Source organism: Melospiza georgiana, chromosome 6 (genome assembly GCF_028018845.1).
Source record: "Melospiza georgiana isolate bMelGeo1 chromosome 6, bMelGeo1.pri, whole genome shotgun sequence".
NCBI lineage: Eukaryota > Metazoa > Chordata > Aves > Passeriformes > Passerellidae > Melospiza > Melospiza georgiana.
Window position 1 is genome coordinate 6,794,124 of NC_080435.1, and position 27,965 is coordinate 6,822,088.

Here is a 27,965-nt window from a genome sequence, read left to right on the forward strand (position 1 = left end):
CCCCCATAAAAACCTAAATGAAGCAATCACAGCCAAAGGGTTGGATATGTAACTACTTGTGCCATCACACATGACCTGACTCCTAAGAGCTCATCTGGGGACTGTAGTACCTCTTCTCTGAACTAGGCTGAAAGTTCCATTTCCATTCTCACCTTGTTCTCAGTGGGCCTTCAGGAGCAGAGGGGACCTATAATGTAGCGGTTGCTCCCTCTGTCTGTGGTGCACAAAACAGAGAGCAAAACCCCACCAAAGCAATGTATGGAGAAGAAATCAAATCCAGAGAAAAGACAAAGCACAATGAAGGCAAGATTGTTGCAAAGAGCTACTGAAGAGCCAAAGTGTGGAGTCCTCATGACTCCAGAAAACCTTCATGGCTAGGAAGACAGGCTGTGGCAGAAACTGTATATTCCATCCATATGAACACTAAGGCTGGAAAAATAAACGGGACAAATGGTGTCTTTCACAGACTTGAAGTAAAAGCTTTTCTTTGGTGGCAGTCCTAAAGAGCCAGCCTGACCTCCAAAGCAAAGCAGTTCTAACAGCATGAATCATTTCCATACCAGCTGTCCAGGCTGCAAACACTACACAGATGACCCCTCCTGTAACAACAGAGCCTGAATGCAGCAGACCAAAAATCACCGACATTTCACCCTACATTCCTCAAGAAACACTCATCCTTGAAGAGTCTGTGAAACCTCCTGGCACAGTCCTGGGCGGGGGAACCAAAACCTTCAGCTTGGCTTGTAGCTGCATGGCCTGGATTGCTGTCCACGTGTTCAAGCCCAGGGCTTGCTTACCTTGTATTGTGTGTCCTGCTCACAACAATGCAGGGTGAAGGCAAAGCAAATGCAAAGTGGTACAATGAGAGACTTGCAGTTCTCACTCCATGGACATAAAGTCAAGCAGTGGAAGCAGGACCAGGCAGGATGGAGCACAGGAGAGCAGGATCCCTTTCTTCTGAGAAATGGACTGATGATTCACTTCTCAGCAGTGATAAAATTAGCTTGGTTGGTCATACACGTGTATTTGCAGTGCCAAATATTGTGAGGCCAGGAAGACTTACCTGTTGTCAGTTTGACTTGTTCAGCCTGAACATACTTGATTGCTATTTCTATCTCCTGCTGTAATCAGATTGCAAGTAAGTCTAAGTATAAAATCAGAGAAAACTGGGCTGAAGGAATTTGAATAATCATGTAATTCATCCCCTGCCCCAAGGTTGCTTCCTGCTCTGCTGTATCTATGTCCCAAGAGGTGGCTGCAGAACTTGGTTTTAAAGATGCTCTAGTAAGGGTGATGCACCATTCAAGTGTTGCAAGCACTGCAGTCCCCAGGCCTCTGCTTCAGCAGTGCCACTCAGCCTGTCCTTTTCCCCCTTTGCTGCAGGCACCCATGCCCAGCTGCAGCAGCACGTCTGAGTTTTTCTGAATTGCAATCACCTCCCCTCACCCATCAACAATTTACCTGTCTCCAGGTCTCTTCTGGAGCACAAAACTGGTTGCCTGCAGAAATAACTCTCCTTTTTGGCTCCAGAGGGTCAGTAGCAACACCCTCTGACCACCTAGATGACATTTCCATTGCCTTTAGTGAATTGCAGTCATGCATGACGTAAGCAAAGCGTCCATTTCAAAGCTGTACACAAATGCTGGGATGGGGGCTCCCATCAGAGCTCTCCAAGATGGGACAGAGCAGCTTTCCTGTTCAACATCAAAATGGGGTATTTGTTATGATTCTTCCTTGCCTGCAAAGGTGCAGCAGTGATACGCAGAGAAGCTGCATCTGGGCAGTTGCACTCAGTACTAAAAGCACTGAATAGAAGCAGGGTTTCAGACCAGGCAATTTTTTTTTTTTTTTTGAGATATTTTAATCTCCAGAATGGATTTCACAGCTCCTATCTGACTGTGCCAAAGCATTTTCCCTTCAGAGCACAGACAAACAAGTGAGGTTTACATTGCTTGACCTTTTCTGATGACACTGCCACCCATGCTGTGCAAACCAGAGCTGACACCATCTGAGCTTCCTCGGCCTGAGGACAAATACAGTGTGTGTCCTGAGAAGAGGCTTCCTTGTGTTAGCTTGGGCGAGGCACTGAACCAGAAGCTCTTGGTTTCACCAGTGAGTCTCCATAGTTAGGGAAGCGATATCCGTGTTTGGTTAGTGGCAGGAGGGGAAGCTGCCCCTGCTGTGGCTCTGTCCGTGCTCTGTGACCCTGGCTGTCACTCCATTGCCATGGCAGGATTCGGTCTGTCTATTCCTTGCAGCTGAGAACCCTGCTGACTGGGATGTTAAAGAAAAGACATCTTCCCACTTACTTGAAGACAGGTTTACTTCTTGCTGAAGGGTCTGGATGTATTTCTTCTTCCCATCTTAGAGTGGCAAAGGTTTTTGTGTTTCCCCCTTTAAACCCACTGGCATCCACATTAACAAAGAGGTTTCTTTACCATTTAGGTAGTAAGAACAGCATTATTTTCTCAGCACAACTCCATCCTGGTTGAATTTATGTATCTGACCTTTTACCCAAAGGCTCTTTACACTTGACTGAAACATAAGGTAAAAGTAAATGTAACTGAAAGAGCTCATTGTGTGTGTAAGTATAAAGGCTTTTGTGTGCAGGATGTGGCTGCTTGTGCAACCAGTAGCCAGGGAGCACCTTGGGTTGTGCTATTAGTTCTGACTGCCATGGAGAATGTGGAGCAAGAGCCTGGATGGATGGAAACCCCATGTCCAATTCAAGCACTGGCTCCAGCCACCTTCAAATCAGCACTTCTTTGCCAGAACCCTCACAGCTGGCAACTTCTGGCCAGGCTTCCCGCAGGAGAGATGCAGTGCTATCTTTGGGGGTTTTTTTCTGCAGATGCCTGTGACCAAGAAAGCCCCCTCCTTGGAGCTGGGAGTCCATTCTGTTCTCTGTGGAGCCATGGAAATAGGGACAGATTAATAAAACATCAGGGCTTCTTCAACGGGATTATTATAAGTGGTTTTCTTGAGTGTTGGTTGGAGTAATGATCAGAGAGGACACGGATCCATAATCCTATTTATCTGAAACCATATAATCTTCCTGAAGCTCTTTAATAGTGCCAGCTCTTTAATTACAGAGCAGCCACATGTGCTGCTGCAGCCAGGCCTACCTGCAAGCCCTCTGCGGGGAGTGGGGGCAAGGAGACCTCCCTGCCGGTTGCCCTTCAGGCTCCGACCCCGCGCTTTCCCGGCGCTGCTCCCCGAGGGATGCAGAGGAGCTACCGAAGCCGGCCGGCTGCTGAAAGGAGAGTTTGTTCGGTTCGTCAAACTGACACGGCTCTGCCGGGGACCAGCAGCGCCCTCGGCTCCCTGCGCAGCGCCGGCAGGAGCACGGGGGCCCCGGGCAGCCGTCGGCCTCGCCCCGCCCGGCCGTGAGGGGCTGCCCGGGAGGCGGGGGCGCTGCCTGAGGGGGTGTCTGCGCGGGAAGTCCCGCCCCGGCGGCTCCCGGAGAGCGGCGGGGGCGTGCCGCGGCCGCCCGCCCGCCGGCCCCTCGGCAGCGGGGCGCTGACAGCCGCCCTGAGCGGCACCGGCGCGCTCCGCTCCCGTGCCCGCCCGGCGGTCGCTGCCGCCCCGCCGCCCATGGACCGCCGCCGCCGGGGGGCGGGCGGGAGCGTGCGGCCGCAGTGAGCCCGACCGGCGAGCGCGGGGGGCGGCCGAGCCCCGGTGCCGCGGGCACCATGGACAGTATCCTGGAGCCCTTCCCCGCCGAGCGGCTCTTCCCCGCCGCCGGCACCGGCTTCCTCGATTTCGGCGACTTCAGCGAGGCCGACTTTCTCAGCAATGTGGTAAGGGACCGTCGGCAGCACCCCCGCTCCCGGCCCCGGCAGCCGCGACGGGAGCCGGCGGCGGGCTCTCCTCAGTCCCCGCCCTGGCCCGGGGTGCCCCGGAGATGCAGGTAGCCGGGTGCCCACTGTCGCGCACGGCCAGCTCCCCGCTGGACTGGCGCGGCCGCTGTTACCCTGAGGAGACCCCGCCGGGGAATCTCAGGGCTGTTGTACACTATGGTTTTATGAGCCTGATGGCTGGGGAGAAGTGTGCGGTGCCAGGCGGGGAATGTCCGACCTGCCGTGTGTGAGCTCGGGCGGCACCGAGGCACGGCCGGTTGCCGTCAGGAGAGCTTTGGGCTCAGCGCCTCTTCTCTCCTTTGCCTGTAACTTTTCCTCAGAGTGGCATTTGGGAGATGAAGCGTCTACCGCTTGCCGCTTTGGCTGGACTGATTTACTTTGGAGAGAAGGGTGAGGGGGAAGAGTGACTAGGGAGGAAAATGTGTTGCCAGTCTCAGGGAACCAAAGGGGCATTGTTCACCTCTAGGGAAACTGCCCAGTTTCTCCCAGGAGTCAGGCGAGTTCTCAGTCCAGCAGCTCTCCCTGAGAACACGCACAGACTCTGCTGTAGAGCCCGAGCTCTCCATGGGAGTTTCCATGGGATCCTGCAGCCCCTCTGCCCGGCAGGACCAGCCCTGAGGCAGAAATGGGAAGGTCCCCACCCCAGAGGTGCTTTGGAGCGAGGGTATCCGGCGCTGGGCAGCAGAGCACTGCCCGGACGCGAGCTCCGCCAGCCTCAGAGCGGCTGCAGCCGTGGGACAGTGTGCCTGCCCCGGCCAGCGATCTGAGCAATGGCAACTGGCCTTTCACAGTGCTGGCACCTCCCGTGTTCCCGGTGTAGCACTGGGAGCGTCCCTGAGGGCTACCCTTGCAGTGGGAGCAGGGAACAGGGAGAGGGCGAATCCTCTGATGAATCCACTTCTGCTTTGCTACACAAAATATATTTGAAGCCTTTTATGTTGCCCTGCTTTGTGAGAGAGACGGTAGAGATGCGGAATTTGCATAAATATTAAATGCACTGCACCAAGCAGAGGCACACAGGGTCTGGGAAAGAGATTATGGAGGCAGCCCCATCCCTCAGAGATCTCGCCAGCTCCTAATTTCCGAGATTGCACTGTGCCTCGAGGACTGATTCCAGTGTGCTCTACCAGAGGCAGCAGAGTCCGCAGTGCTCAGGCAGACCTTCCAATGGCACATCACCCCAAGACTGAGCACTTGCCTCCCCTGCTCATGTCTGAGAGACCTGTTGTTAGGAGTTTTCTGCTTTCCCTAATTCTGTACACATCCAGTGTGGATGAAGCTATGCTGATAGGAAGTGCTTTATGCAAAGACCATTAATTCCTTTACGAAAATGAAAATAGTATGTATTAGCACCTTTTACCAGGTGCAACATGGGCTGTGGTCAGAAGTCAGGGAACCCCTAACTAATATAGGTGGTGTCTTTTTATAGTTAAATTCAACTTCTGCCTTCTCAAGCAGACCCTGTGAAAAAGAAGCTTTTGTAAGACTGCCATCTGGTGCCACCTGCCAGGACAGTGTGTTTAGTGTGTGTGGTGGCTGTGGGCAGGCTGGCTGTCCTGCCTCATTTAAATGGCTTTTCTGCTTGGAGAGCTGCTTCTGGAAGCAGCTTGCTGTTGTCTTCTCATTTAACTATGTTGCAGTGACTCAGGCATCGTTCTGCTCAGCTGACAGCAGAAAGGCGCTTTTTTAAAGGCTTTTTTTTTCCCTATGGATTTTTTCCCAACTGCCAGCACCACAGCACCAAGCTGAAACCTTCTCTTCCTGCAGATGATACATATAAGAGATTCTGTAGCCACTTCTCACCTACCAAATCTGTTGGTGATACAAGAGCCAGAACATAATACATCAGCCTCTTTGTTCTCACTCTGCACAACAATGGGAAGGATGGAAGAAATACACTTGGATTTTCTTACTAAATCCAGAAAATCTCCTGGGATCTTGCAATGTGTGGAGAAGTTCTTTTGACAAAGAACTGTGCAAAACATCACCGTGCACAATAGGCATAAAGTTGCCAGTGCCTTTGCTTCAGAGATGGGCAAACTTTTCCAGATATTGTTCAGCAGGCATTTTTCTTAAAACAGGCCAGGAATTTCAGCCATAAAATGCCAGTATGAAATTTTCATTAATATGATTTCCTTTTTTGAGAAAGGAAGCAGAAAAAAAGATGGATGAACCTTACTGCAGAGTCTGTGCTCCTTTGGGGCAAGAATTGCATGTGTCTAAACTACTCTCTTTTCCACAACCTTGGCAGTCCTAATGAGTCATATTGGTCTTGAAAAAAATGTTCAGATGAACATTTCTGTATTGTTCATCTGAAGCTGTGACAAATAATTAATTAAGGCACATCTGTAAATGCATCTTCAGAAAGATCTGTGTGCTTGCAACAGAAAAAAAAAATTGAATGTGTAGGAACTGCCTTAACTGCCTTTCAGAGACATCTGCCCAGGTTGTAGGAATAGGTTGACAGAAACCTCATGAAATTCAGCAAGAACAAATCCCAACTCCTGCCCCTGGAGTGGATGGATGGATGGATGGATGGATGGATGGATGGATGGATGGATGGATGGATGGATGGACGGACTGACCCACCAGGGGTCATGGAGCACCGGTGTGGCCCCAGTAGCAAAGGCAGCTAGGAGCAGGAGTGACCTGATAGATATACACAGAGAAGTGATTATTCCCTTTTTCTTGAAAATCATAAAACTGTGTCTCAAATACAGTGTCCAGTTTTGGGCTGCCTGATAGCAGAAAGACATGGATAAATCTGAGTGCATCAAGGGGGTTGTCACCAAGGTAACTGGGAGATGGAGAATTTCTCCTGTGAGCAGTAGCTGAGGGAGTTGGACTTCCTTAGCTGGAGAAGAGACAGCTCCAGGAGGACCTAGCAGAAGCCTACCTGCACAGCTGAGGAAGTTACTGAGAAGATGGAGGCAGGATCTTTCATACCTGCATGGGAGGAGGATGAGTGGTCATAAACTGGAACAGGGAAGGTTTAGACTGGGTTTAAAGAACTGATTTATCACTGTGAGGATTTTGGGGTTTTTTTTTGAAAATCGTATGGAGAGTGGTGTCTGCTTAGTTGGAGAGGAAATCTCCAAAGGACACAAAATGCCTCTCTTCACTTAACTTTTGCTAACCAGACTTACACAGGATGGCTGCTAACAGCACTGTCAGTCTCCTTTTGCTCTAGAGGCCACATACTGCGCTTGAACTTAGGCAACTTTGCTCTTCTTTTTCTCCCAGAAGGACCTATCATATATAAAGCTAATCCTTCATGCAGTGCCTGTTTATCAGTTTCACCCATTTGTATCCTGCCCAGCCCAGCATATCTGATCATTTCTGCAAGCAACCATCTATTTGCTTAAGGTCTATTACAACTGCACTCAGAGAACTCTTACTTTCTCATCCAGCTCTTATCAGTGCTGTGAAACTCTTCAATAGACTTATATCTTGAGTCAGATTCACCACTGTGCTTCACTAGGTTTGTGACACTTGTGTCAGAAAGAAACCAGAATAAACCAACCAAACAAGAATCATGTGCTTCCTTCTAGCCCAGTGCCCTAGTGGGTTTGTTTCTTACCTCTGCTTCTGTGTTTTATAGTGCAAAAAAACACCTTCAAAGATGACTTTGGATATTTATGTAAACACAGCTTTATTTTGACTCTATGTTTTTCAAAGCATATACTTTGCCTCCTTCAAGAGACATGAAGGCAAGAAAATAGCCTGCATGCTCCCTTGGGTCTCCACAGTTAGAAGCTGCAGAATGGCTGTTCAAGCTGTCTCAGGAGTGCTAACCCAGCTCCTCTGGGGAATGCACAGCAATGCACTCTTTCGCTGTGTGATCCTGTATGCCCAGGCAATGTCACAAATGGCATTTTCTGGAGCCTACAATGGAACAGCAGAATGGGAGAAGAGCTGCCTGTCTCTGTGGGGTTGCTCCTTGAGTGCAAACTGGATGTTTGGCTTACTGTGTGCTCTTTCCTTTAATATTGTCCTGGCCTGCAGGAGGAGGAGAGTGGCAGGACTGTACGTAGTGAGTAGGCTGAGAGTGATGCTTGTGCAACTCACAGAGGAAGCTTCCCCTGAAGATGAAGAGAGGCTATTCACCATGGATGACTGTCACTCTCACAGGAAGCCTGTACCCACTTTTATTCCTCTTATGCCTACTACAGGGACATAAATAGCACTTAAGTGCTGCTTAGGTGTTGGACTGACCTTTGGTCTGAGCGAGTTTCATGCTCTGTAAACTCCCTCTCACTGTCTCAGTGCACAGTGAGGATGGAGAGCACAGGCAGATTTGGTCACCCACTTTGTATCCCTTCCAGTTGCTAGACAGGGGAGCTCTGCTGTAATAGGAGGCTGGGTCTCCAGGACTGATGGAGACTAATCTCTTGTGGGGACACATGCAGCAAACATTTTGGCCCTGTAGTTCTGTACCTGGTAAAATTTGGTCAGTAACACATTTATGATTAGTCTGCCAAGTACTGGATATGGAAAGGCTATTTTCTTTAAATTTTTCTTGGAACTCACCAGCCAGATTCCTGTAGGATCTGGAGCACAGATACAGAGACCTGATGGGGCCTGATGGAAATTAATCCAAAGATAATAGTTCCTATATCCTTCTATTTCATTAGTCTCTTTGGATCCATCTCATGGTTTCTACACTTCATGGGCCTGCTGCTCCTTACTATCTCATGATGAGACTTGCAAAAGTGCTAGCAGCAGGATGAAACCAGAGCTGAACATGGGTCCATGGATCTCTGAGTCTGGGTGTCTGAGCATCACCACTTTAGAGTCACCACCAGGAAAAATGTTTCCCTCTTCCTATAAAGAAGAGGGGAAGAGACTTGAACTTCATGAATTTGGAAGACTCTAGGTAAATACTTAATCCAGAGACTGGATCATTTGTGTGTCCTATCTGCCAGGAAATTGATAAACATTTGGGATACTCTTCCTAAATAAACACATTTATTTGTTGGACAACTGCCTGCATGTGCTGGGAACCCATTGTCCCAAATTATCATCTCAGCCAAAGTGGGAGAACCCATTAACTGTGCTCTTGGGCCAGAACTAGGAGAGAGGCTGCAACTTAGAGCAGGAGTGAAGGAAGGCATATGTCCAAAACAGGGTTAAACAGTGGAGACAGAGCCATCATTTGGTGGGGAGAAGCAGGAAGGTCTTCATGGAAGTGCTTGCAGAGTAAACAAAGGGAGGGTTTGGCAGGAGTTGGAAATACATCTGTGCACACAGTCCACTCCCAGCGAGGGATCAGCACCAGCTGGGAGATGCTGGAGTTGTGTACTGCTCAGTCCATGTCTGCCAGGTGATCCTCATCCCCTGTGCATAAGGCAGCCATTCAATGCCAGCACCACCACTTTCAGAGAGGGACAAACCTGAGGTCTCATTTGTATAGATCAGACTGTAGAAAACCTCTAAGACTGGCCCACTGTACCTTCTCTTGGTACCAGTACAAGTGGACAAGCTTGTAATGTATGATGGCTTCAGAAGCCACCATAGTGTGTGGTAGCTTCTGAATTTAATGAAATGTGTCGTGCTTGTTGATGCTAAATGTCTTCTGCTGCTCAGATTGTCCTATTTATGCTGCTCTGGTCTCATCCATGACTGCTGCTGTGCTGGTCCCATTGGTGCTGCACTGTTCTTGCTGAAGCCTGGAATGGAGCTGTCTCTGGTAGAGCAGGGATTAGGAAAGAAGAGCATTTTCTGAATCAACCCCTTGAAGGGGAATTTAGAACTAGGGATTTCATAGCCACAGTTGTAGCTGCACTATTTAAAATATGGCCAGGCTGACACCTCTGTGACTTACTGCTGTGATTCCTCAGAGAAAAGTTATTCCTCTGCTTGCTCCCTTTTTTCTTCAGCATTTCTCCATAGGTTTTAAGGTAGTATTTAATTAGCATTTAATAATTACTTATTTAATATTTAAAGAATTTTCAGTGTTAAAGGAAGCAAATGAAAATGCTTAACTCCCTGGAGTTGTCTTTGGGATGGCCTCATGGCAGATCCGCTGCACAAAACCACAGGCAGGATTGTGTTCTTGATACAGCAATTTGATTCTCAAGACTCACTTGTTCCAGTGCATTTCAAGGAAGGGATGAGTCAACCCACTAAAGCTTATGCATCCTTGTCCTGTTGTGGACAGTCCACTGTAAGAAACCAGATGGCTCACAAAAGCCTGTTGGTGACTCTCCTTGCTGCAGAGTTACAGGAAAACAGGTAGGGCACCAGCAAAGAAGCCAACTATTATAGCTCTCCTAAGAAATGCCCAAAACCTGTTTCTTGGCCTGATTGGCTGAGAGATTTCCCTGGGAAATTCCAGGTCTGTGCATCAAGGTACAATGCAGTCACCCATGCTTCACAGGCAGCCTTGTGGCAAGCATTGTTCTTCTTCAGGAGACGTGTCTGCTGGAGGAGCCAAGTGTGTTAGGTTCTCCATCCCAAGCCAGTCTTAGTCCTGGGATTACTATATCCTACCAATCCCAGCTTTCTGCCAGGGACTGTATTTTCACATCTGAACTGCTGGGACTTCATGTCTCCACATGGGAGATGAGAAGTAAGAACAAAGGTGGAACCAAAGCCATCTTTCTTGGCTGACTCCCCATGCTGGCACCATCTTTTTCCTGCTGCAGCAGGTGACTTCTGTGCGAGCGACCTCAGTGTAGTTTGGTATCCCTGACTGAAATCATTGGTCCAGAGTTCAGCCTGGCACTAGGACAGAGTGGGTGCTTACATGGAGCTCATCTCTTACTTTTTTCCTGTATCTGGAGCTCAACTGGTGTTGTAAGTTGTAAGTTGTTAGGTGTTTCCTTGGGTTGGTGTCTGCATGCTTTGCAATGTTCCTCAGAGCAGAAATAGCTGAAAGGTTGTCAAGAGCCAAAGGTTTCATGGCCAAAGTGGCAAGGGACTGCAAGTGGCATGCTGAAAGGCAGGCTGTGTCTTTCAACCCAGTTGTTCCCCATGTCTGCCATGCAGTGTTTACATCTATCCAACTTATTTCCAGCTGCTCAAGAAAACAAATTTTACTTCTGCTTTCCTGTATGGTTACATCATTCAAAGTTTTCCTTTCCTGTAGTTTCCTGAACTGACCCAAACACTGCAGCCTTATCCTCTCAACCACCCCTTTCTGACTTCTTTATCCACGTTCTTTTCTTTCTTTGTATCTCTCCTTTCACTGTTATTTTCTTAAACCTTTGAAATCACATGGTGGTGCTCTGATCTGGTCTGTATCCAAGTGACAGATGCTTTACACTTACCTTGACACATTGATCAGCCAGAACAAGTTATCATGAAAGTTAGAAGTGCACATATCCACATACTCTTTCACTCCTTTCTTTCTTGTCCTATTTTATCTTCTCACTTTCTAAGACTGGAGAAATTCCCTGTAGAGCACTGAGCAAGGCTATTCTCCCTGAAACCTACTACGTAATCTAAACAAGTACTGAAGTAATTAGTACCATCTTTAGAGCTCAAAGGTGATGCCTCCTGTGAGGTCATTTATTACAATCACTGTCCAGACTGTTCCAGGGGAAACTCACCCCTGACTACCTCAGCAAAGTTGCTTTTGGCTTTTTTACACTGTGACTTTGTCTTGATTAGGAAAAATGTTCATTTAGGTCAGTCTGGCTGACCCGATTGGCAAAGCCTGCTCCAAATGCAGTTAGCATTTTTCCTAGAATAGATGCAAAACATAATGCTTTCAGCTGAGCAAATTGTGCCAGGAGTTCCCCTGCAACAGGAATGTCAGGGCTCCCTTGAGAGAAACCTGGCAGCTAAGGCTGGAGGAGTACTACAACTGGGGCCTGACATGGGCTGTGTTACACAAGAGGGAACTGGATGCTACATTGGTTGTGGACATTCCTATTGGATTGTCAGCATTCCTCCTGCAGGTGAGCTTTGTTAGCTCAAAGCTCAAACAACATCCTCCATGCTGGCTCCCCACCACAGTGTCATGGGGTCACTGGCATCTCCTTTCGATGGCATGGCACATCCAGGGGGAGCATTGCAGCTCAGGAATAATCCATCTCTGCTGTTCAAGGCTCAGGGGCTCTATCTACCACGAGAACCTGCTCTGGCTCTGCAATATTTGCAGCCCTCTCACTACTTGGAGGAGAGCTTTCCCCTCTAGAAGGGGAAGAAGGTAGAGGGAGACCAGGATGAAGAGGAGGATGCAGTTCCAGAGCCTCAGAAGTTAATTGCTGCATGTCAGAGCAGTTTGATGTTAAATGAGTCTGCTAAATTCATGGCAGTTGAAGGAAGGAGCTGGGCAGGTGCTTTTGGCTAAGTTCACTGCTGTCCTGGGGGGGAGGGACTGCAAGCCAGGCAGCTCAGGGAGGAGGAAACCAGCTCTGACATTTGTAAAAACTGTTGATGGAAGGTTTCTTTCAAAGACTTTTCACTCTCTCAGTCTGAGAACTCTTTGCCCAGGGAATGCTGGAAATGTGGCTCTTCTTTCCAAGCAAATGTGGCAGACTGTCACAGTTGATGAGGTGCTGTTGAGCCACAAATACTGAATTGCCAATTGAATGATGTTGGGTTTGTTTTTGTTGTGTTTTTCTATCTTTATGGACAGCGCTGCAGTGCGTTGTTGGGAATGGGAGAACTGTATGTCAGTCCTGACTCTGCCAGTTCCTTAGTGTGTGATCTTCAGGGTGTCACTTGCAGTGAGGCAGCTTTTGATCCCTATAAAAAAAGTGGACATCCTTATTCTTACTGAAAAGGAGCACTGTCACCAATGGGTGAAGCAGATTAACAAAAATTAAGACTGGAGTGAGGTTTTGCTAGTAAGTATCTGCCAGGAAAGATCCATAGGAGCTATTACTTTGCTTCCCTAGTTGGACTCTTTTTCAATGACTTTGCAGCTACACATGATATTTGCCACACTTTCAGTTTGGCTGATCTATTCTCCACTGATATCCCAGCTATCCTTCACCCCTCTCCTGTTCCTTATCCCTGTAGATTGCACGTGTCTCTATCTGACCTCAGATACTTCAAGCTAATCCAGAGTAATCTTTCTGTGTCAGTATGAATGACTGCATTGGTCAGCATCAGGATTTAAACGAAAGTACTTTTGTCCCATGCTGTTACTGGCCTGACCATTCTGGGCCTTACTGAAAACCAAACAATTTGTGCTTTATAAATCCAGTGAATGGGCTATACTCATACCTCATCCGGTTCTCTGTCAGTTTGGTGCAACTTGCTGAGAGCACCCTGTTTTGTTTTTGCCCCAAGCTGCTGCATGGTCAGTGCTGGGCTGAGTTCTCAGGCTCCCAAACTATTTCTCTGCTGGTTTGTAAATGAGAAGGAGGTAACAAGCTCCTTCTCATAAAATACCAGAATGTCATGGCTTTGTCAGTCCCTAGCATGATATTCAAGACCCATGTCAGTCCCTCCTGCTGCTCAGCACATGTTTTTGCACTTTCCCTTTCTTTGGAAGTGCCTTTTCTTCACAGTAACTCTGTCTGGCCTGTTGTAAAGTTAGGATCACCATCATCCATTGGGAGGAGTGATGCAGAGGTTGCTTTTCTATCCTCTGATCCTTCTCCTGCTCTTCAGGTTTTGTCAAATATAGTTGGCAGTGGTCCAGCAGCTGGATTAGCAGTAATTAATGAGCAAATGGCCTGCAGCCCTTTTTCAGACCTGGCAAAGCACATACCTTTCACTTTTTTCTTACAGAGTTTTCAGCTCTTTTTTATCATGCTGGGAGAGAGCGGAGTAGCAGCAGATGCTTCTCTGGTCAATACTGGGGAGTGAACAGAGGCTGCTGTGCTTTTCTTTGCTGCTAATCAGTACCAGGGTGATCGGTAGGGGCTGCTAGCTAGGACAGCAAAACTGTTTTCTCCCTCCCATTGTAGCTGCAGCCACAGTGAGCAGTCAGGGGCAGCTGTAAGCAGCTGGGGTGAGCTGCAGCAGAGCAGGAGTAATGCTGATTTCTTAATTTTCCTGCATGCTTCAGGCTCCAGGCAAACAGCCCTTAGAACCTCCTCCTTTGTGACCTGGAGGTGAAGTCCCAGGTGAGGTGAAGGCATACATTACTGTGTCAAGTCCAGGAGCCACACAGTGTGGTGAGGTCACCCAGCACCTTTGATACCTACAAGTGCCATGTCCAGAACAGTTGCCCACCCGCTGGTCTCAGATGCCCCCTGATATTTGATGAAATCGAATTACACAGAGTTGTCAGAGGATTTATTTACTTATTCTGGTAAAGAGTGAAGAACGCCAGAAGGGTTGGAAAACAGGGAAAGAAAGAGGGACGAAAAAGCAAAGATGAGAGAGGTAGCTATGCAGTTAGCATTCCTGAGCCATCTGGACCTGTTGGCATGGCCCCATCTGGATGGGCTCACGTGTTCATCCACAGCATGATGTAATCTCCATTGTCCAGCATTTGATTTTTCTCCTTGTGCTGGATGGCCTCATATCTAGTGCACGTCTGGAGCGGGCATTTTGATTTCCTGTTGCTATTTGTGGACTTTTCCTGGCCGATCCTCAAGCTCGGCTCAGGCGGTTTGCATTCCTCAAGCAGAGGCAGCAATGCCACCCTGCCAGCAGGAGCGGAGGCCGGCTGCAGCCAGCCTGCCAGCTCAGGAGAGGCAGCCCTGCACGTGGAACCAGCTGTGCTTTGCACCATGCTGCAGCTGGAGAGAGAGTGACACCTCTGCCTGGTGCTTGGACCACGGCGGCTGAGCTCTGGAGTTGGCTCAGCTTCAACACCAGCACAGAGAGGGACCCCTGTTCCCAGATGCTCCCGGGCTTTCCTGCTCTGCTGGATCTTGCAGCAGAACAGGAGCAAGGAGAGTTTTACTTGACTCAAGACCTATTCCTCCTCTTTTCAGTAGATGTGAGTAAAAAGCAACTGATGATCTCAGTCCCTCTTCTTTACAAATACCTGCACCGGGGAACACCAAGGCTTTTGACTGCCCTGTGAAGCAGGTGGGCTTCCCAGCACGTAGGAAGGAAGGCTGGAAAGGGTCTGGTCTGACATTGCCAAGTACCTGCTCTTGATAGTGGAAGGCCTGTCATCCCCTTCCCTCCATCACTCAGTGCCATTTGCAGGAGGCAGTGCTGTCCACTCAGAAGGATTCACTCAGGTTGCCACCATGTTCTGACTGCCATGCCTCACCAAGACCAGCCATCTCTTTTTTTCTTGTATCCTTCCTAGCACAGGAAATGAAGATTTATGAAATGAAATAAGAGCACAGTTTGAAGGTCTGTAAGTCATAGAAGACACACAGGAACAAAACAGCCTTCTTCACTACCTAAACTGAATGTGTAGAGGGACAAACAGTCAAGCCATAGATGGTCATCCCCTCCTGCTTTTAGAATCAGAGCAATTCCCACCCTCCTGCATGGTTGGGGAATCTGAGACTCTCAGAGGAAGAAGATTGGGATTTCTCTATCATGTACCACTGCTGCAGGCAAACCTCAGACCCAGCAATACGAGGGCCTGCTTCAGATTATGCCATTCTCCACTCTGACTCAAGATGTGGGTAGTTGTGTGGTGATACATTAGGAAACAGTTTGACCTGAGCATCCAGTACTCCCTCCCTTACAATGCCTCATCCTGCCCACATGCCTCCCTTAGCTTTGTTTCCTCCAGGAGCTTGGGAATGAGAAAAATAAGTGCAGTGACCCCCAGGGAATGAAATTATTTTCAGTGGAGAATCCTACTGCATGGTTCAGAAGTCATCCTGTTTGCATGTGAAGAGAGCAGGGCTTTGCTTTCATAATAACCCAGGGACAGCCTGTCCACCAGAGATGGACTCCCTGGAACCACAGAGCTGAGCTTTTCCACACAGCTCAGCTCTGTTGAGTGAGAGAGTAGCTCTGGAAAATGATTGCCTCTTTTTAAACCAATTGGCAAAACTCTTGCATCTCTCCTGGGAACAGGCCAGGGATTCTGAGTCACTGCTTGAGTGGGTTGTGGCCAAGGTAGTCGTACCCAAGATATTAAGTGAGAGAGGAGAGATCCACCCAGGAGTGCCAGCAGAAAGAGAAATAGTTATGACCATAATGAATAATAATATAATGATGAAAAGATTCAGAAATGCTCTGCCCACTCCAAAAATAAAGTTTGAGGACAACTCAAATGTTGTAAAGAAAAGGGAGGAAAGAGTCGAGAAAGACCGCCAAAGCCTGCATGTCAGCTGCAATGCAAGAGTCCCATCCAGCTGGCCTGGGTTCAAAGAGCTCCTATTGTCCAACAGCATTTCCAAGACACCATTCAAAACTTTCAGAAAATAAACCCAAGATGCAGGGTGAGATTTATCACACAATAAAGGCAAGCCAGATGTGTGCACCCTTTCAGAGAGAGACAGGAGGAAGATGAAGGAGGAGTGAAGCAGGGGGGTATCGAGCAGCAGAGGCTTGAGGGAAGAGGTTGGCATGAAAGGCCAGATGCTGTGAGGATCCAGGCAGGAGCAGGGGACTGGATCTTTGCTGGGACACATATTGGGCACTTGTGAAAAGTTTCCTGTTTATTGAGACCACTATACTTGGGAAAATTCACCTAGCATCAAGGTTAAGGAACAAAGAGGGAAGACCTCACTGATGCTTTTTTTCTTTTGTTGCACATAAAACCATGATGGATACTGAAAGGTTGCTTCTTGTGCTGAATTGTATATCTGCAAAATAAGGCACTGTCTGAAACAATATCCAGAAGCCAAATCACTGTAGATTTTGTCTTGATTTTCTGAGGCTCACACAGTCTTCATTGTTGCTTTGCAGCACTGGCCACCATGGCAGGGATGTAACTTCTTCTGCCACAGGAATCACTCACTTCCACCTGTGATTAAATTATGTTAAAATCTATTTAACATAATCAAATAATAATAAAAGCAATTAATTACACAGAAAGATAATTTAATCTTTGAATATGCTGGTAACATGGAGTTACATGTCTACAACTACATAACTCCTCAAGTTCTCCCTGCATCCAGAACAACCTGGCAAGGTGGCCATGCCATACCACACAGATGAAAGGTGACTTGGATTTATTTGTTCTCAGGAAAATCTATGGTGGTAAGGACTCGTTTATCTAAGAGTAAAAAGCCTGAGGAAACATTTTGGAGGCTTAAGCTAGAGAATCCCTCTTTGCAGTGACTTGTTTGTTTGGTAACTGTATTTCTCTTCTACAACAGTTGTTGTTTTTTTTTATGTTGTGTTTTGGGGTGGGGGTTTTTTGGGCTTTTTTTGTTGGTGGTTTTTTTGTTTGTTTGTTTGTTTTGTTTTGTTTTGTTTTGTTTTTTTGTTTGTTTGTTTTTTGTTTTTTGAAAGGTCTGGATGTATCTGGAGCCTTTAAACTGAGCTCAGTTACAGATCATGAATTTGAAGCAGGACACACTCAGCTCTGTAAGAAGTCATATTTGATTACCAGAGTGGATCCTTGAAGCCCTAAAACCCATGAGGTTATCCATCATTTCCCTTGTCCAGGGATGTCCAGAAAATGGATTCCAAAATCCACCAGCTTCTTCAGAGACCATTCCAAAGCTGTGGTGCAGATGTCTGCTTGATCTCAGATGCAGGAGCTTTCACAGCAGGAGTTCAGGGCATAATAGGTTTCCAGGCTTTAAATGAACGTGGGATCTTTTCTTCTCAGAAGCTTCTCACATTGCTTGAGTACATGACACCATGTATCTCCATATTTCAACTTCTTTTCACCAGCTACAGGGTCCTTGGCTGCTGGGCCTTGTTGTGGAGAAGCGCAGCTTGAAGAAGGGATAGCTGGAGAGCCAGGTGTTGAAAAGGCTGCCTTTCATTGGCTTCCTTTTATCCTTCAGCTATGATTTTCATCCCATGGTTGAAGTGACTGCCTGATGTCTGACCAGTCAGATATCCACCCTTATCTTTGGAAATGCAGGGCTTTTACCACTGGTTCACCAGCATCACATCTTCATTCTACCCCAGGATGGAGTTAATTCAGGTTACCCCAGTAGTGACAAATGGTCTGAGAGGCCTTACTGCTCTTTGTGGCCTAGGAAGGATTTCCCTACTCTCCAGAGACTCTGGTTTTTGCAGCTACACTGCTGAGGTGAAAATGGTACCCTCAGCATTGGAGCTGAAGATTAACTTCCTATCTGCTGCTTAGGGCACAGATTTTCCACTGAGATGTTGGCAGAAGGTCAGAAATCTGCATTCCAAGTTGAATTGCTTTGAAAACTGTCCTGGTGCAGAACCCTGTTCAGTCTGCTGCTTGCAAAACCCAACTTTTGCCCAGCCTGGCCACTGGAGAGAGTCCCAGCTCTTGCTCTCTCAAGATTTTATGTGAAAATCCTTCACATCCTTGAGTCACAAATCAGCTGGCCCAGACTTCGTTGCTCTGTTAAGTGCCCTTTACAAAGGCCCAAGGAATGAAAGCCACCAGTAATGTTTGGTATTAGCTGCATGCCTCAGCTTTTGGACATGAACAGAGTACAGCTCTTCCTCTTTCAAGGCCTGCTTTTCTTTATGGGTCTCCAGAGACCTGCCAGGGGACAAAATGTGAATTATCTCTGATTTTGGTCTCTGAGCTAAAGAGAAACTGTTTCAATGAGACAAATGAAGATGATTGTAAAGATAATTCAGACCTTTCCTCCTCCTCTGGTTATCTCCCAGAGCAGATTTCCTCTATCTACCAATGTGTCTTTCTTGATGCTTTCTTGCAAGATGCAGGAAAAAAAGGCCCATAATGGCATGGGCCTTACAAGCTGTGTAAGAGCAGAGATCTGCCAACTCTGGCAGCTTCAACTCCTTACTGGCCAGGGCCAGAAGCTTCCAAAAAAGATAGAAGAAATGGTGGAGTGGCATTTATTCCAATTTATTTTGGTTATTGAATAAACATTCCCATCCCACTGACTGGTGAATGGCTTGAGCAGCAGCACCTCTCTAATTTATTTTAATTGTATTGAACTTTCATGTCTATTGCATTTCATGTCTTTTGGTGATAATGTGAAATGGTTTCACATCAGCATGGCAGTATAGTCACACAAGTCACACAGAATAAACTATTATTTCCTTTCACTTGCCCTGCCTGCTGTCACACTGTGCATCCCTCACCATTAAGCAGAATTTTTCTCTAAATTGCCCAGGCAGACATGCTGCACACAATTAAATCCATGTAGGGTTTTCCAGCATAGATTCACCTCTGGATTTGCAGGGCTGGGCTGGGGATGCATCCCTGGGATGTGCAGACATGGCTATGGACACCCAGTTGTGTTCTGGCTGTGTGCCTGGGTGGGGAAGGAGAAAGGGTGGATGGGCTCTGCAAGGGCACACCTGGGTCGGGGTGGATCAGGCTAACATAGCAGATAGGGCTTTCCCAAAAATGATGGATTCTATTTTCACACATAAGGACACAAAGTTCACATGAGGTCCCACTCCCAGATGCTACAGCAGCTGAAAGCCCCGTCATGGTGTGGAGTTAGGGTGTCAGTGGGAGCCTGATGCAAACGCAGCTGAGGCTGCCATGTTCACACAAACAGCAAAAGCACTAATTCAGCCAAGACAGCAGAGATCTGGGGACAGAGATGACAATACAGCTTCTCTCTCTAAGGGCTGCTGCTCGTGTGAAGTCTCTGCCTGGAGACTGACCTTGGCTTGGGAAGGAGTGAAGAAGAGGAAGAGATCCCCGCCAGCTTGCCCAGGGATACCTGCATTCCCACGGAGAACAGCGCCTACACATCTCTGTTTGAACACAACCCGGCTGCCACCACAACGGCTTGGAAATAACGCTGGCTTTGTTTTGTAGCAAGCAGGTTTTGTCTTCAGTTCTCCAAGCTCAAAAAAAGCCTAGCAGGACAAGCTTTTTATTTACCTTTCACAAACTCCTAGAAATTTGCTCCAAATCTTCTGCCAAATGAGGGTTGCAGCTGATCCAAACGTTTCATCCTGAGAGAGTTGTGTCCAGTTCTGCGTATGGTTTAAGTCCTGCTCTGATTTTTTTTTATCAGAGTCAGCTGCAAGGCAGTTGTAAGCCAAAGGAAATTTGGGACATTCATTGCATATGTAGCATACACACAGCAAAAGCATGCTGAAAAGCAGAGGCATTCCTTTTTATCCTCCAGGGTGCCACTGCTGGGAGGAGAGGTGCTCCTATCTCTCCAGATTCAGCTAGCCACATGCCATAGGCAGACCATGTACTGTAGCTGCTCTCCATCCTAGGCCAGCAGAGCCTGTTTTGCCCAAGGAGAGGCTGCTATTTCCCCTCTCCTCCCTAGCACATGCATACCTGCTCTGAACCTGGCACCCAGCTACTAGGTGGTAGGAGAGCACACAAATGGCCACACCGCTGTGGCCACGCTGCAATGCCACTTGTCTTGTGAATCACCTCAGCCTGGGTTCTGTACTGCCCGTGGTGCTGTGTGCCAGCTGCTAATCCCATTTAGCTGAACACACTGGTGCCAGGTATGGAGACACCAGTGTCCATGACTTTAGCAGCACTCAAACCCCTCCGTTGGGGCCACTGGGAAACCCAGTCACAGGCTAGCAGATTTCAACTTTCCACATACCTTTTACTCCCTTTTCATTCTTTCAGGGGCATAAGCTTTTAAGTTAAAGACTTAAGTCGCCCTCTTCCCCTGTGCCTGGTGCCTCCCAAGATTCTCCCCAATGAACTGCGGGCGTGTGAACTCTGAGCTGGTATTACACTTCTCAGTCTCGGCCACGAAACTTCCATGCGGTCTGTGTCGTGCACTTTTTTTAACAGCATCACCGGCTCCATCAGCTTTGTCCCCCCTGCCTGGGTTGTAGGGCAGGAGGGGGTGGCTCCAGGAAGCCTTCCTGCCTGCCAGGGAGGTTTCGGCGAGCCGCGGGAGCCGCGTGTGCGGCGCTGTGCCGGGCGCTGCCCGTGTCCCCGTGCCGGGCTGAGCGGGGCCGGCCCGCGCCGCTCCGTCCTAACCCTGCACTCCTCCCGCGCGCCGCGCCGCGCCGCTGCCAGCCGCCTCCCATTGGCCGCCTCCCGGCGCCGCCGGCCAATGGGCGGCCGCGGCTGCGGGCCGTTGGAAGCGCGCCGCGGCGACCGTTAAACCGCCGCCGCCGTGCCCGCGCGGCCGGGCTGCCCTGAGGGGCTGCGGCTCCTCGGCCGCGGCTGCCCCGCCGCTGCTGCGCCCGGCTGGGCGCCGCGCCCGCCACCGCCCTCCCCCGGCCGTGCCTTGAGCCGCCGACGGTCCCTCCTAGCTCCTGTGGCGCCTAGCGCTGGAAATTGTAAATCCAGGCCCTTGGCACGGATGCGAGGTGCAAGGAGGTTTCCACAGCGAGTTGTGCCTGTGCCTTGCAGGGACAAGAGCAGGCTCAGGGGAGAACTTATCACTCTCTACAACTCCCTGGAAGGAGTTTGTGGCCAGGTGGAGGTCTGCCTCTTCTCCCAGGCAACTAGAGACAGGATGAGAGGATGTAGTCTTAAACTGCAGGTTTAGGTTGAACATTAGCAAGAACTTATACAGAAAAAGGGTGATTAGACGTTGGAATGGACTGCCCCGAGAGGTAGTGGAGTCACCATCCCTGGAGGTGTTTAAGGAAGGACTGGCTGTGGCATTTGTTGCTATGTTCCAGTTGACATGGTGTTCGGTCATAGCTTAGATTCAGTGATTTCAGAGGTCTTTTCCCACCTAAGTGGTTCTGTGATTCTATGATTCTACAGACAGCAGCAAATTCTGGGTCTAGTTCCAGATCAGGTTCAGTCGAACCCTGCCACCCTGGGGTGTCTGGTATGTTTGGTCCACCATACGTGCCAAGGTTGTGATGCTGAAAGTAGTCACAGGTGACTTGGGCATTGATGCAGTGCCTAGGAAAGACAGAGTGTGGTCCTGCTGCTGGAGGGGAATGACAGTGGCATTCACAGGCAGTTTGGCCTTTGGGGCTTTGGCCATGCCACACAGAGAAGCAGCAACAGCAAGGGGGTAGCAGGTCAGTGGCAAGCTGCTCAGGCACACCAGGGGCCTGCGTGGACCAGGCATGGATCAGCAGGGAGCTGTGATATGTGAGGTACAAGAGCAATATGGGTTCAGGATAGAGAAGCAGCAGAGTGGTGGCAGCCAAGGGGTGGTTGGATGATCACTTGTGCCCCTTGGGGTGCACATGCACTATCTGGCTGTGTGGAGAAGTGTGCATAGCATTTGTCTCTCCTGTCTGAATCTTATTAACACAGTTGAGAACTTCACTTTCAAAAGGTCTAAAATTCTCTGCATTTTAAAGAGAGCAGAAGGACTGTCTGGAGTGTATGGGCTCTTCTTTCCTGGAATGTAAAGAAAACCTCGGCTGTGCAGCTGGAGTGCAGGGGGCTTCATTCCTTAGTGAAAGCAGAGAAGGGAAATGCAGATGTCACAGCTGGGATGGGAGATTTATCTTGGCAAGCAAAGAGGAAAAAATTTTCAAAAGAAAAGAGAAAACTCAGAAGAATCCCCTCCCCATTTTAACTGCTTGCCAGCACGAGCAGAACCTCCAACCTGCAAAGGCCTTTCGTCTCCTGGGCCTGGGCTGCTGCCCAGCTGGATTTAGCCCCTCGCTGCTTTCTCTTTGGAGCGAGACTGTTGTGGTGGGATGAGAGAGGCTGTGAGAACCAGGCTGATCCTGAAGGAAGATTGTGTCCAAACAACTCAGCTGGAGGTGGGAAGGGGAAAGTCACAGTCAAAGAATGGAAACATGAAAGGGAAAAGAAGGGACAGATGCAGCCAGGATGAGTCCAGAGAAGTGGATCCAGGGGGAGGAAGTCATCACCTCCTCAGCCATACATGGTGCCACTGGGCTACAAGAGTGCTGCCTTAAGGCATCTCATGTGCAACTGGGCATGGGAGAAGGCTTTGTGCCTCAGTCTCTCCTTGAGGCCTCCAGAGTTCTAACACCATCTCTGGGTGGGGGTATATGTAGAGCTTGCATTTGGATGTCTGGATGCCTTGCATTAGCTCCCAAGATAACTGTTGTACAACAGGAAAGGGTGTTTGAATGAGAAGTGCACGCACGCACATACAGTGTGCTATTTAGACAACCCTAAGCATGAGGTCAGGATGAAAACATGTGGTGGAAATATGTTTGGAAGAGTCAGTGCCTGTGTCGATCACCAGGAGTGGGAGGGAGCAGAAGCCAGGAGCTGACAGATTCTCACTCTCTCCCCATGCCTGAGGTGGCCTCAGCTGAGCAGATTCTACTGTGGCACCCGAGTAAGGCTCTCTGTAGGGCCTAGAGATGCAATGCTTGTTGCCTCCCCATACCTGTACGCACTGGCTCATCCTCTTTGGGCGCTGCCTCCCTGTCCTCCTAGAGTTTGAGGGGGACAGGCAGCCAGAAATCAGGCTTGGATCAGGAAATTCAGCACATCCCCGCCATTGCATTTCTGTCCCTTGGCTGCCCCCTCCCTGACCGCTCACTGGTAATACAGCTTTGGAAACACATCTCGTGCTATTTCTTGGCTTTGGAGCATACTTAGAAGAAGAAGGAAGGAGAGTGTGAAAGGGAGGGGAAGATAACAGGAGGGAATAATGCAAAATGAGACTGTGCTGTGAGCTTTGTATCCCATCTGGAAACTGTTTTCCCTCAGTACACTGCACACCCACTCCCTCTAGGCCAGGATGGTAAGGGTCAAGTTTCCCAGTTGACTGGTCCCCCTTGCTAAAGCCCGACCCATCTGCATGAAAGCTACTTGAAAGGAGATTGAAAGGAGACTCTCAACAGTTGCTGAGCCCTTCATTGTCACAATTAGAAACTCTTGGCCATTCTTCTGAGGAGCAGGAGCTGGCTGATCTCAGCCTGGTTGGAAGGCACTCTCAAGGAGCTTTGGTCTTGAAGAAGCTGTGAGAGGACGAGGCTGCTATGCTTGTGAATCTCTGTCTATCCCACCTTCATTCACACCCAAGTTCCATGGACTCTTTCTTGAACCTTCCCTGGTCCGCTGAGATCTTCACTGCCATTGCATTGGCAAAAGTCTCCCCAAAGCCCAGCCTAGTCTTGTCATTTCGTGGCAGCACATGAAGACCTTTAGCTGTGCTGACCCCAACCTGGGTGGGAACGGAGGGCTAGTGACCAGCCAGCACCTTCCATTCCAGCCAGCAAGGATAAAGCTGCTATCCATTTGGTCAGGCGATAAACCTGCTTCTATTCATTGCTCAGAAGTTTGGAGCATTGACCCTGCCATGTGCTAGTGTGATGTACACAGCCCTGAGTCACCATTTCCCAGTTCCCTGAACCCTCTCTCACACATGCAAAGGAGAAGTACAGCTGAAGCTTTCTCTAAGTTTTGCCAGATAAGTGCACTTCCCAGAGTTAGGCTGGGTGGGACAAAATTTGCATATTCTGCATTAACAGGCTCAAGCTAAACTAATTAGAAGTGGTTTTGATGCCATCTAGCCAAAATAAACTCTGGGTTGCTCCTCAGTGTGTCCATCACAGTTGGATCTTGACAAGAGGACACTCTTTCTTCTTACTATGTGGTTGCATGCACCGCTGTCTTGTACAAATTAGAAGTCTAAAATTAACAATACCTGTTGACTTCAGAAGAGAAACAGTCAACCCAAGTAGTTTTCCTGGGATGTGGTGACAGCTTCCTGCTGGTGCCATAGTTTCCATTATGGGTATAGCCAGCTACAAACCCATGTTATTATTTTTGTTTGCTTTACTCTTCCTTCTGCTGTTTTCCTCTGCCTCTTGCCACCTTCTTTGAGTAAAACAACAATCTCCAGCTCTGTGTCAGCTCTAGGTGCTCTCCCTCCTTGAGGGTTTTGGATCCTTGGTGCCCCCTTTGATAAAAACTATATTTATGGCCAATCTCATGGGCTACCTTCCTTCTCTCCATCAGCTGTGTTTGGAGATGTTGGACTGGTATATGTGTGAGTGGTGAGAGCTGAAACGGGCTGCTTTGATGAGAAGGCTTTGCCAGTATTTAGGAGGATAAGACCCAGAAGCCCAGAGTGGGGTAGATTCCACAACATTTCTGGATTCCCAGAGAGGGGTGCAAGTTTCATTCTCTGCCCATCACCCATGTTTTTCCTGCACTGTGCAGTAGGTCTCTGTCTCTTGGGAGAGAATGGTCTCTTGGGGACTTGAACTCCTCCACCTCTGGGAGAACAGTGTTGCCTTCATCCTCATTTCCAAACAGTGAGATCTTCCACGAGCAAGTCTGCTGTGTGGTGTCTAACATAACAAGAAACCTGAAATTACTCTTGCAAATGTTGGTGCCTGTGTTAAGGCTCTGATACTCAGTCCCTTGCACTCATTACTCATCTCTCACCCCTCAGCAGCTGCTGGGGTGATTTTTTTTTTTTTGTTTCGGAATGGAGCCAGAGGCGCATCTCCGCCTCTTTCCTCTAGGTAGGTTTGTCCAACAATAGAGAGATTGTTGACTGACCAAGGGATTGTTGTTCTAAATGTGGGTGGGATGCTGCGAAAAGATAATCTGTGTAACTACTGCACAGATGCATTTTCTTGACTGTCTTCAATCCCACCTCTGCCTTTGTTAATGCACAGTTGTGAAAGAAATTGGAAGCACATGGCAGTGTCACAGACAGCTCTCCCCACAGTTGTCCATCTAGCTCTGCTTCTCTTCCATGGCTACACAGTGGTTCTAGTTTTCAGAGTTACAACATGAAATATGATTTGAGCCCAGCTCTGCTGTGTTGTGGTGCATTAGCAGCCAGCACTCTGAATCTCTTCAGTTTTCTGTGGTTCTCGCCCTTACCGTAAGGCTATCGTGTTCACATCCTGTGTTTGCTTGTGTTGTTTAGAGAGCACAAGACAAAGAACAGCTGTTACATGAGCAAACGCTCTCTGGGGTTAATGCTCAGGACTCCAAACTCTATCTTTCTATGCTGTAGGATAGGACAAAACCTGGTTTTCCAGTGCATTTTAGATAACTATCTAACCCAGTTCCATCTGCTGACTCAGCTCCCTCTGAAGTTACATTCCCCACAGATGGTAGGTGTTTTCTGTTACTTGATTCAAGTGCAAAAATGTTCCTAGGCAACTTAGAAATGGCTGGGTGGATTTTACCAAACTACCCCACCAAATCTGCTTCTGCTATGGGAACAAGTGGAGAAAACTTTAGCCCAGACATTGCAGGGAGGGCCTCAACACTAGGATTTAGCATGAGTGTGCCTTCTCCACCCTACTTGCACATGCAGTGTCTGGTCTCCAGGGAAGCCTTGGATGGGGCTGTCACCCCAGGTAGTCAGAGGACAGGTGGGAAGGAAGTAAATGGAGAGAAACCTCATGTCAGGCAGAATGCAGGTGGCAGGGACTCCACCCCCACTTCCAGCATGCTGTGTAAGCATCTGAGGTTTTAAATGGAGCAGCTGAAGGATGGTGTTGGAGGGTGAAAGACACTGACATGTTGGAGATTGCTGGCCCTTACCATTTACCTCCCCCACTTGGTGGGAAGTGTGGGTCTGTTCATCTAGAGCCTGCTTCACTCCCCAGCCTCACTCCAAAGCTCTGCCAGGCAGTGGAATGTTGACAGAGTGGTACTGTGCTCAGGTAAAACAAATATACCTTCCAGTAGGAGCAGGAACCTACAGACTCCAGCATCCGGGGTCCTCTGGCCACCTCCTGCCTCAGTCCTAGCACTGGGCAAAGAAAGGACTGCACACACCCTGTGCTCCTCTAGAAGCCAGGCTCTCTGCTGAGCTGAGCTCTCACTCTGGAATTCATTGGCATTCATGTCTCCACTCCAGGACCTACGTGGTCTCTCCCACTCTCATTCATACCCTGTGGCTCTTGGTATTTCAGTATACTGCTTTCAATGCCTTTCTGCCCACCGAGATGCTTTTCCAGGCAGGGGGTGGGGGGACAGACCCAGTCTGACTCTACTGAGCTCTCTCCAGTTCATTTAAGTTACACAGTTCTGTCTGTGTAATATAGTCACTTGAATCTATCTCTCTTTTCTTTCCTCTCCCTGAGCCAGAAGCCTCAATCTGCCAACAAATGGGATAATTTTTCAGCTGGTGTTTGGCAGCCATCATTTTTCTCCCTGCCCAACCAATGCTTTGTTGTAGCAAATGGAAAAGTTAGTGATTTGACTTCTGAATAGGAGGATATGCCTCAAAGGAAGAAGGTTCCCTGTAGCATCAGGAGCTTAGCTCTGCAGCAGCACTGGCCAGATTTACTGACTGTTACTGGAATGATTAGTGGAATGATTGTTTGTTGTTAACAGCCCATCTGTAGTGTTTAAACTTCATCGGGGAGCTGAATTTCACAGGCATTATCTGGCTGAAGTACAGCCTCATATGGTCTACAGAGGGGCTGTTAAATCCCAGAGGAAATTAAATACAACAGGAGGCCTTCCTGTTATGTTGATCCAACTGATCTTTTTTCTCTGATAGAAATCAGCAGCTGGATTGATATCCTCTGGGGCATCAATGTGCCTATTGCTGTTGGCAGAGAACATGAAAAAGTGTCTGTCACTAAGGACAGGTGCTGAAGACCATGACTTTGTGCCACACTTACATTTTATCATCACAGGAATCTCTTTCTTGTATTCTATTCATTTTGTTGTCACAGTGAGATGATGTTTATAAGACACAGATAGATACTCACAAAGGAATGGGAGATAAGATGATGTAGAAAAGTTTCATGCGTGTTTGTGGCATAGATAAACATGCAGTGATGTACAGCACAACATCCCTTTCTATCTTATTTCAAGGTGTTTAGTCAGACTGATGGAGGTGAGGAATAGGAATTGATGCTGAGGTTTGACTCTCAGTGTGGAGGAAGGCTCTCAGATCCCTCTTGGAGTTGACACTAATGCTCTTTCTCCCTTTGTCTTTCCTTAGCATTTCTCAGAGAACCTGGATCACTTCTCTGACAACATGGAGGATTTCTCCAATGACCTCTTCAGCAGTTTCTTCGATGACCCAGTACTGGCTGAGAAGAACCCTCTGCTGGACATGGACCTGGATCCACCCACTCCAGGCATCCAGGCAGAGCACAGCTATTCCCTCAGTGGAGACTCTGCTCCCCAGAGCCCCCTTGTGCCTGTCAAGACTGAAGATAATGCTAACGGTGAGCGTGAGATGTGCACACGGCTCAGCTTTGGGCACGTCTGTTAGCAGAGGCTCTGGCTGGCTTTCATATAGAAGGACAAACTGGCTATTCCTTGGACTTGCACATGTCCAATACAGGGAAGAATTTGATTTG

General features: G+C 48.5%; 1 protein-coding gene across 4 annotated transcripts in view; it reads left to right on the forward strand.

The window, feature by feature from the left end:
• Nucleotides 1–27,965, forward strand: part of CREB3L1 (cAMP responsive element binding protein 3 like 1) — a 63,375-nt gene that overhangs the window by 14,574 nt on the left and 20,836 nt on the right. For 3 of the 4 annotated variants that reach the window (XM_058027061.1, XM_058027063.1, XM_058027062.1), the window contains exons 1-2: nt 3,663–3,800; nt 27,602–27,830. In XM_058027061.1, the coding sequence (XP_057883044.1) occupies nt 3,693–3,800; nt 27,602–27,830 (337 nt within the window). In that variant the 5' untranslated portion in view covers nt 3,663–3,692. Of the gene's footprint in view, nt 1–3,662; nt 3,801–27,601; nt 27,831–27,965 lie in introns of those variants that run through there. The other variant, XM_058027064.1, reaches the window with a different exon arrangement.